This window comes from Orycteropus afer, unplaced genomic scaffold, assembly GCF_000298275.1.
Source record: "Orycteropus afer afer isolate SDZICR_OR568_19922 unplaced genomic scaffold, OryAfe1.0 scaffold00001, whole genome shotgun sequence".
NCBI lineage: Eukaryota > Metazoa > Chordata > Mammalia > Tubulidentata > Orycteropodidae > Orycteropus > Orycteropus afer.
The window spans coordinates 31,049,710-31,060,394 of NW_006921588.1; the positions used below are offsets into that span (position 1 = coordinate 31,049,710).

The window sequence follows — 10,685 nt, forward strand, 5'->3', positions numbered from 1 at the left end:
TCAAACCCACCAGCCACTCCTCGGAAGGAAGATGAGGCAATCTACTTCCGTAGTGATACTGCCTCGGAAACCCAAGGAGGGGTCGCTATGAGTCGTGTCCGACTCGATGGCAAATAACAACAACAACATGCAGTATATATACTTCAGCCACAGAAAGTAATTTTATATACATATTTTTAACAATTGTACTGATATTTAAGGAGCTCTGGTGGCATAGTACCTAAGGCATTTGACTGCTAACCAGAAGGCTGGTAGTTCAGACCCACCAGCCACTCCTCGGAAGGAAGGCTGGGCAATCTACTTTTGTGGTGATACTGCCTCGGAAACCCAAGGAGGGGTCACTATGAGTCAGATCCAACTCCATGACAGCGAGTTTGGTTTTGAGTTTGAGTACTAATATCTAAATTAGCTTTATTTTTTAAAAAGGTTTCTATAAAATACTATTGTGGCTACATATAAGTATATTCAAAACAACTCCAATGCTTTATGATAATGATATTTCAGCTATTCTATTTCATTTAGTATAGAAAAGCAATTTGGGGTTTTTATTTTTTGTTTGTTTGTTTCTTTCTTTGCTTTAGGCACTAGATCCAAAATATGCAGCATCTAGACTAATAAAGTATTCCAAAATATAGGTTATATACTTGTTCAAGGCAGCAGGTAATAGATCATTTTGACTGCTTTTTTCAAAAGCATTAATGGAATAATGCAAATGAAAAGCTGTATGACAGCACAAATTTTTTAAATGACTCAAATTGACACCTAATTATTGACCATTTTGAGACAAGAATGCCCTGATATATATAAACTCATATATCAAACTTTCAAACATGGGGCAGTAGCCATTAACCTTCAAGATGGGAAATGGGAAGCAACTGAAATACCAGAAATTATCGTATAAAAAATTTTACTTCTCATTTGAATTTAAAACAATCACTATATAAAAATCACTTCCGGAAATGACGAGACTCTAGTTCCAACATATCATTCACGTACTCCACTGAGCTTTCCCAGGCCACAATGCCCACACACGTAAAATACCAGTGTATTGAAAGGATGTTTTTTCAACTTTTGGTTTGCTTTTTTGGCTGTTTTGTTTCTGTTTTCTTTTTGAGATATAAATTGCCCATTATAAGGTATTTGGAAGGGATAAAGGGAAGCAGAACGTGCTTTCCTTCAATCTTATAGGCCCCCTCTGGCTGTTGTCAAACCCCTTCTTCCAGTGATAGCCCTGAAACGCTTTATAGACCCTGGACAAGAAGATCTTAAAGGCCTTTTCCAGTAATATGATCTAGGACTCTAAACATCACATAAAGTGAATGGCTTATTTTCATTTATACAATCATCAGCACAAAAAGAGAAATTTACTTTTCAGTCATTGAACAAATATTTATTGATCGTCTATAAACCAGAAAGCATCAAGTTAGATGCTAAGGATACAATAGTTCTAATTTACTCAACCTTTTTTTCACTATTATTACTCAAAAGGCCTCTCTATCGCCTTCTTATAAATAAAAAGGATCCTACCCAGTAAAATCAGTTAAACTGGTTTTGTCTCTTAAAACTGACAGAAAATGAAAATGACCAATAGTCAGTAAGCCCTGCAGGTTCAGGTTATTTTCCCAGTAGTGCTATGGTAAGAGCTAAAATAGTCAAAGATACAATCAAATATGCAATTCCTGAAAGATATTACAAAAGAAACTCAATGTTCTCTTTCATATACAAAATAAATTTCAAAAACAATTAAGTTTACATAGGAACAAACACATGTCTTCGTGTGCATATGGATATACTTATTTAGTACACAAAATATTATTAGATGAATATGACAGTTTCCACATCAAATTTTAAAGATTAATTTACGAGAAATGACTAAAAAGGTTTTAGCTGAAGCTAAAGAGTTTGTTTTTCATCTATTATCAGCTACTTCATGTGAATACATATTTCTTTTAAAACATGCATTTTCAAATTTCTGCTAAGAAACATCATGGCACTTCAGAAATATTTCAAAGAAGCTAAAAAGAAAGTACATAGGAACTCAAAAGACAAATGGAAGAAATGAGAAGATTAGGAAAAACAGGAAGCAAATAGGCAAGAGAAAAAATTTATAAAATAGCTTTGGGAATATGATTTTAGCTACGTGAAATAGTTATAAGAAAAACCAATAATACACAACTAACAGTACAATGTAGATTAGAAACTGCTGTTGTTGTTGTTGTTGTTTTGCCGTCGAGTAGGCCCCGACTCATAGCGATCCCTCCTTGGGTTTCTGAGGCAGTATCACTACGGAAGTAGGATTGCCCAACCTTCCTTCAGAGGAGTGGCTGGTGGGTTTGAACCGCCAGCCTTCTGGTGAGCACTCAAGTGCCTTAGGCACTATACTACCTGTAAACAGAAAAACTGCAAAGTCTACCTGGATGTCAGGGTAAGCCTAAACCAGGTTTCTTAACCTTAGCACTAATGACACCTGAGGTTGGACAGTTCTTTGTTTTGTGGGAAATGGGGCTGTCCTGTACATTGAAGGATATTTAGCAGCACAGTTGGCCTCTACTAGAAGACAGCAGCAAGCCAGAGCTCCCCTCCCTCAGTCTTCAGACCACACAAAACATCCCCTGGGGAACAAAAACCACCCTGGTTGAGAACCACTGGTCTGAACAAAGGAAATGAAAGTCTCAGAACTAAACTAAAAGTCTGATAAGAGATGCCTTGAGACAACTGTTAAACCTTAAACCAAAATATCCCCTGAAGTCTTCTTAAGACCAAACAATAGTCTAGTTTAAAAGTAAAGAATGTCTGCCTTGAGCAATATCCTCGTTAAGATGTAACTGTATGGGAGCAAATTGACAACAGCATTGAAGGATTAGACAGGAAAGTTAGAGGGCAGTGACTTTATATTAATGGAGGGAGAACAACTCAGAAAAGGAAGATGAGAATGGGTGCACAACACAAAGAGTATAATAAATGTCACTGATTTGTACATGTAGAAACTGTTGGATTGATGTGTATGTTCTGTGTGTATTCTCAATAGTAACAAAAATTAAATAAATTACAAAAAAATTACTGATGAGAGAAATATAAAGGTACTATTCTGTTTTCCTTACAAACTGCCTGGCTCATAACAAGCACTCAATAAATGTATGTTATTGTTGTTTAAACCAAAACCCATTCCCATCAGGTAGATTCCAACCCATAATGACCCTATAGGACAGATTAGAACTGACCCATAGGGTTTCCAAGGCTGTAAATCTTTATGAAAGCAAAACATCTTTCTTCAGCAGAGCAACTGGTGAATCACCAACCTTTTGGTTAGTAGCAGAATGTTTTAACCACTATGCCACCAGAGCTCCTTTATTGTTTAAATGTATGTTGTTAAATAAAATTCTCCCTGTAAAATTGTTGACATTAAGTATTTAATGACTCTAAAGTTTCGAAAGCTACAGCTCAAATTTTCTATTAATTATAAAGTAATAGAGACCCTAATAACAAAATTTACCTATATATTTCTTATAGATTCAAAATAACTAATCTAGCTTTTCCCTGCCCCCCCAAAAAAGAGTCCCTTAATACAACAGTGCTTAGGAAGCCCACATTACGTTTTCTATGAAATGCTTCCTCACACCCATTTTTTCATTTTTCAATCTTGAGCATGAATTTCTCATATTTATTCATTCAGCACACATATTCTAAATGTCTACTTTGTGTCAGCATTGTGTTAGGGACTGAACATGTAAAAGAGATAATAGAGACAAAATATCTTCTTTCAAGGAGCCTAGAGTCTAGTAAAAGCCTACAACTAAGGAAACTGTTACTAAACCACATAAAAAGCTGCTAAGGAGAACCTCAGACTATCTCCCCAGGATTTTAGACAAAAGCAAAGAAATGATGATGGTTAAGCATGGTTCTGGGTTGATTTTGTTTTTGATTTCAAGAAGGGAGAAGCTAAATTCCACACTACAAACTTTCTTCAAACATTTGTTATGGATCTTAATTTAACATATGTATCTATTACTATAAAGTCTTGGTAAAAGAGAAATTTTAATTATATATAACATCTTTACTTTTATATATTCCCAAGATCAAATTTATTATCTCAATGATATTTGCATAATTTAAGACTTATCATTTTAAATGTTTAACTTAAGCTTTAAAAAAAACACCAATGAAAGATGTTATCCTGTGATGTTCAGCAATATAATATTAAATATTATTTTTAAAAAAAGTGAATATATCTTTAAATATAATTACAGTAACACATGAAATTGAATTCTTCATTAAAAAGATATTCATTTTGCTTTGACTATCTTCCCAGTTGCCAAGAGGACAGCAATGTTGCCACACTTTATACATATACAGACACCCATCATCATCTTGGATATTAGACAGGTTTATTACCTTAACTTGTGCCTCCTCTACTGGTTTAAAAGTAGAACAACACAGACCCAAGCTTTTAATTCCATTAGGCAAATACCAACCTAATAAGTTTATATTTTTCAACTAATGATTATTCTTTATAAAATTTATTTTTATCAGATCAATATCAAATTTTGGATCAAGATCTCAAGAACATAAATCTCAGTGAGATTATTTTTTAAAAACCTTAAGATACTATTTTTCTTCTCTTAAGATTGGGAGTATATATTTCAGTGAGAATATATCACATTTGTGCTATAATTGAAATTTTTCTATATAAACACAATTTTTCTATTATTATGCTAATCAATTGGACTTACAATGCTGTATATCTGTCCATTGCAGACTGCACATCTCTACGGTAAACTGTTCGAAGAATGACCATGACCGGGTCAAACTCCTGATCCCAGACTTCAGCTATTATTCAAAAGAAAGTAGAAATAGGACATTGACCTCTTAGGAATAAAGTCAATTTTTTATTACATTTGTTAACTACATTTTAAATTTAAAGGATGGAATAGTTCAATCTGGTTATATATTTGCTTTAGTGACAGGCTTGATGTTGTGACTACATATCTAAGTCAAAAATCATAATGTCACCATTATGAATTTTCTCTTAAGTTCAGCAAGAACTACTGAACAAAAACATTTGTAGTGTAATATGCCTCACCATAAAGTTTACTTCATTTTTTTTGCCTAAAGTACGAACTAGAAAGTAAGAAACAGTGTTGGTACCTTTAAAAATATGTAAAGGTAACTATATGAAAACCTCGATTAAAAATTAATGAGCTTATATTGTGTTTTTATTTGAGCCTCACAAACATTTCTGTTTATAAACAACTGTCTGCTCCTTTGCTAAAATTGATAATTGGCCTCCTTATCTTCTCCATAATTAACAACCAATAACCCCCCCCATGTATACAAGATACTTTTAAGTATTAAGTATACAAAACTTTCCATTTTAATAATTATAAACCTATTTTGACATGTATTAAAAAATTTTAAGTGGCAAATAAAACCTATAACCTCACTAATAGTCATGCTTAAAGAAAAGTTTTTTAAAAAAAAAAAAAAGTGAGTCCATTTAAGAAAATACCATACAGTAACAGACAAACTAAGAAGATTTGGCAAGAATCTAGATAGTGGTCTGAGAATAATAATTTTAGAAAGCATTGCCTTAAGAGTGTCTTTTCTCAATGGAAATGGTAAACACAGAGAAGAAGTGGGAAGAGTGTTGTTATGTTGTGGGAATTGCAATCAATGTCACGAAACAAAATGTGTATTAGTGGTTGAATGGAAAACCAATTTGCTCTGTAAACTTTCACCCAAATCACAAAAAAAGTCTTTTAAAAAAGAACAACTCTTTCCTAAATTGTTTGCCTCTTCTTACTCTCTCTAGTAGAATTCTCAACATTTAATACATGCTAAGAAGCTAAAGACTCTTTCTACCCATCCACTATAATTTCAACTTTCAGGCATCCTTCACTTTAAATTCTATTAATTTATATAATTAAAATGCTAATGTTTTTATCAGAATTCTATCTTCTTAGCCATGAAAAAAACTCCAGTGATTAATTAGTCGAGGGGCTTCAAAGAGTGTTCCACAGAGCTGAATAATATGAATAGAAGCCCGAGTGGCACAAGGGTTAAGCGCTAAGATGAGAACTGAAAAGTCGGTGGTTCAAACCCACCCAGCAGCTATGCAGGAGAAAGATGTGGTAACCTACTCCCATAAAGACTACAGCTTAGCAAACCACATGGGTCAGTTCTACACTGTCTCAGAAGGTCACTATGACTCAAAAACCAACAAGATGGCACCTAACAACAACATAATAGGAGTCACTTTAGAAGCAAGGGGATGGCAGAGCAGATGGATGAGATGCCAGGTCCACTTTAACAAGAGAGTGTTTTTATCAGTTTTAGATAACAGATTCACTTAAAGTTTAGTTTTCTATAACTAAAGGCTTAGGTTCAACCATTTTAAAGAAGTTTAAAAACTACTCATCTAGCCCAACTCTCTCATTTTACAGATAAGAGCCAAATCCAAATAAAAAACTCATTTTCTCAACATTACACAACCAGCTAATACAATTCAGTACCATATTTAAATATAAAACCCAAGTTTCTCAGCACTAATCTTCAAATGTCCAGTGCCCCAGGCCAGTATGTCAACTGTCTGATAAAAAAGTTTTGATAAAAGAGTTTGATAAAATGTAGATTGCAGATACTGTCCCCAGAGATTCTGATGAAAATGGGTATGAGACAGGGATAGGAACTTGTGAGCATGACAAAGGTACTCCTCATATCTCACATAAATAAAAGCTGCACTGTACTTCCAAGCTCATCTAAATTTTACATACAGTGTTCTCTACAATAAAGAAATACTATGCTTTTCCCTTAATGAACACACAATAAAGCTCCTTTTGTAATTTAGTTAGTTAAAATGCCTTATTATACCATGAAGTCAAAGATTTAAAAATAAATGGGAGCGATTATCAGTGTTTATCATAAAAGACATGCATCCATGAGAAAGTTAACCAAGCCAAAACTGAATTAATTTCAAATTCTTATGTGTGCCCCAAAAGGAAAAACATTTTTTTCCAATATCTATAAGAATTCACCTTTACAAATCTGATATTTGGAAAAATTTATTTATGTATATAAACTTACCTTTTGGTGTATACATGCCTTGTTGCATAGAACCTCCAGGTTCAAAAACAGGAGCCTTAAAATCAGCTACAGCTGATAAAACTGTTTCAAAACTGTAACTGCCTGGAATAATGCCACTTTTTGGATTTGGATTTTCTGGAATATGATGTTTGTGTCAAGAAAAAAATATTAGTGATAAAAACCCAGTTTCTTATCCTAACCAAGATTGCATTCTAGTTTTCTTATTTTTTCTGAAAGTCAAATAGTAATTGTCTGCAATGTATAATCTTAGCCACCAGAGGGCAATACAATAGAACAGTTTGGTAACTTTTAATTGAATTGTAAGACTTTTTTAAAAATACCAGTCTACTAATAAGTTGTGTGGGAGCTCTGGTAGCATAGTGGCTAAGGCACTTGACTGCTAACCAGAAGGCTGGCGGTTCAAATCCACCAGCCACTCCTAGGAAGGAAGATGGGGCAATCTACTTCCATAGTGATACTGCCTTGGAAACCCAAGGAGGGGTCGCTGTGAGTCCGGGCCGACTCGACGGCACATAACAACAACAACAAGTTGTGTGCTCAAGTAGTTCTCAGGGATGTTTTCCTAAAAACATTTAATCAAATCAGGAAATGAAAAAAAACTGATACCCAATTTCATCATTTTGCAAATAATATTTTTTTATAAAATCAGCAAAGAAACTAGTATTCTTATGAGCAAAAAATTATTTTCCTTTAGTAATGTTGCAAGGTATAATGTTCCCTTTTATATCCCAATAAGTTTGTTTTTGGTTCAAAAAAATTATTTTCCTAAAAACACAAAATGCCATCCTGAAAGACAAAAGAAAGAGATGCTGAGCAAAGAAGCAAACTACAAAAGTTCTTTCCCATTTGTTTCACACTAGGGTATATAATTCTTTTCAGTTCAAAGTTACAAGAAATGTTTTGACTCTGGAACACTACCTGATAAGGGTTGGATGAAATCATCAAATAATATCAAAATGATGCTGCTTGTGAAAATTTTTAAGATTATCAAACAGGCATTCCAATACAAATTATTCACAAAAGCAAAGTGTTAGCTAACTCTTCCAAGCACATTCATAAGTTTTACACACACATACACACGTACTAAATTTAGTCAAATATTTTCATAACAAAATTTGTCTAAAATTTCATGAACATTCACTAAAAATTTAAATTAATAACTATGTGTCCATTATATGCTCAGTGCTATACAGCAAAATTTGCAAAAACCAGAACCTGTGTAAGGTGGAAACCTGTCAGAGAAGGAAAACTCAAATCTTTTCTACTAAAAAGAGCAACAGAAAAGTGAGAAGACTGTACCCTGTCAAAGGCAGAAAATCTGCAAGACAAAGGACAACAAGGCAGTCTCATGGAGTTCCGGGTCTCACAGGTTTCGGCTACACAAAGAATCTCAAGTTTTCAGGCTTTGTAGACAACAGATTCTGCCTTTAAAGACCTCCTGGTTTAAGACTGAATTCTAACAGAAAATCCTCAGAATATTTAAAACCTTGGTTATAATAATTATAAGATATACCTGTAACTGTTAATCGTGAATTCTAATCTGGCTACACAGATAAAGCAGTCAATTACTGTAGTCCTGGAATGTGAGGTCCCAAGGTGCCCAGAGCCATCAGTCCTGAGATCTAACCACAACCCCCCAGAAAGGTGATAAGTAGAAGAAAAAATATCTGTCAACTGAACACACAACTGAGCAGATGAATGGAGTTATTTTCGTGTTATTTTTCAACTTGAGAGGAAAAAAATGTTTAATCCATAAAAACTGTTACTTAGTGTCTAAAACTAACAGAAAATTAAACTTTTAAAAGGATATAAGGTCCAGCAATGAACTATGTGTCCTGTCATTCATACACAGCTGTGCTACCATTTCTGCCCTGAGAATCTCATCATCAGACATTCCTAAAATAATTAAAAATAGAATTAATAATTCTGAATACATATAAATTACAAAGAAATAACCACATATTTTATTAAGCTGTCTTACCACTATGAGGTGCTTCAAAAATAAAGAACCATATGAACCATCAATTCCACTCATAGGTATATACCCAAGAGATTTGAAAGCAGGGACTCTAACAGATACATGTACACAGTGTTCATTGCAGCATTATTCACAATACCCAAAAAGTAGAAACAACCTATGTGTCCATCAACAGACAAACACATAAGCAAAGTTATATGTACACAGAATAAGTTATTATTCAGCCATAAAAAGAAGTGAAACCGTGATACATGGAGGAATCCTGAAAACATTATGCTGAGTGTAATAAGTCAGACATAAAAGGACAAATACTGATGATCCTATTTATATGAAACACAGAACAGGCAAAGACACAGAGACAAATGTTTATTAATTGCTTTGCAGGGCTGTGAGGAGATTGGGAGTGACAGCTCAAGGAGTACCAAGTTTCTGTTTGGGGTGATGAAAACTTCTGGAAACGGATAATGGTGATGGTAGCACAACATGGTGAAAGGAATTAATGTCAGTAAGTGTATAATTATTTTAAAATGGTTAAAATGGCACACTTTTTGTTATAAATATTTTACCACAATAAAATTTTAAAAATAAAGAGTAAAGAATGTAATGCCCAAACTATAACTACAGTTTAAACACCCTGCAGTTTGCAGTTCTCTTAAATAAAGGATTTTTAAAGGCTATTCTAGAGAGTGTTATCAATTGTACAACATATCAAGAACTTGAAACATGTGTAAGTATTCCACATCTTTTCCTTTTTGTAAGCCAGTTTATATTATTGGGGGTGGGAAGAGGAAGGCAGGAGGATAACTAATATTCAAATTATCAGTGTTAGTGGTTTTTACCTAAATGCAAACGAAGACTCAAGAGAATCACAAGAAATGTAAGAGCGCCTTCTAACATTGATCTCTCGTGCTCTGCATCAAGTACTGTATTTTGGTGTTGTGATGCCATTGTCAACAAATCCACTACCTTAAATCTATAAGAAGAAATATTTGAGATAGATTTTTAAAGGTTCAAATAAAACAAACCTGAATTCAAACACCTGATAATATCTGTCTTAATTAATTAAAATTATGCTTACCTTTCAAAGACAGATGAAATAAAATAATCTGGGTCAAGTCTAGAAGCACAGACCTTTAAAAGGAAAATAAAACAAAAAAATGCCCTAGTTCTTAATATTCAGTTTTCCTTCTAAAGTATAACATCTGAATTATCAAATTGGCTTACCTGTAACAGGTAAATATCAGGATCAATCATAGAATTACAGAAATGAGACTGTACATAGGTCATGGCTTGTCCTTTGATTTGCAGACCATTTCTTACCCACATATTGCTATGGATTTCAGCAAGACTTGCCTAAATAAAAAATATGTAAATCGGACAAAAAAATAAGTCATCTAACTTCAATCTTTATAATGTTATGTTACATCAAACAATAATTTTAAAATATTTTATGACTAGACCTAATCATAGTATTAACCTGAAATTCTGTCAACAAACCATGTTGTGCTACCATCACCACTATCCATTTCCAGAAGTTTTTATCACCCCAAACAGAAACTCAGTACTCCCTAAGTTGTAATTCCCAAAATGTTACTTTAAAATTTTC

At 33.6% G+C, this 10,685-nt stretch overlaps 1 protein-coding gene across 1 annotated transcript in view; it reads right to left on the minus strand.

The window, feature by feature from the left end:
- Positions 1-10,685, minus strand: part of UBR3 (ubiquitin protein ligase E3 component n-recognin 3) — a 347,537-nt gene that overhangs the window by 153,362 nt on the left and 183,490 nt on the right. Inside the window, exons 15-20 of the mRNA XM_007953244.2 lie at positions 10,304-10,432; positions 10,158-10,210; positions 9,919-10,052; positions 8,913-8,997; positions 7,081-7,223; positions 4,731-4,827 (exon numbers count right to left, since the gene is read on the minus strand). Coding sequence (XP_007951435.2) covers positions 4,731-4,827; positions 7,081-7,223; positions 8,913-8,997; positions 9,919-10,052; positions 10,158-10,210; positions 10,304-10,432 — 641 coding nt within the window. The remainder of the gene's footprint in view (positions 1-4,730; positions 4,828-7,080; positions 7,224-8,912; positions 8,998-9,918; positions 10,053-10,157; positions 10,211-10,303; positions 10,433-10,685) is intronic.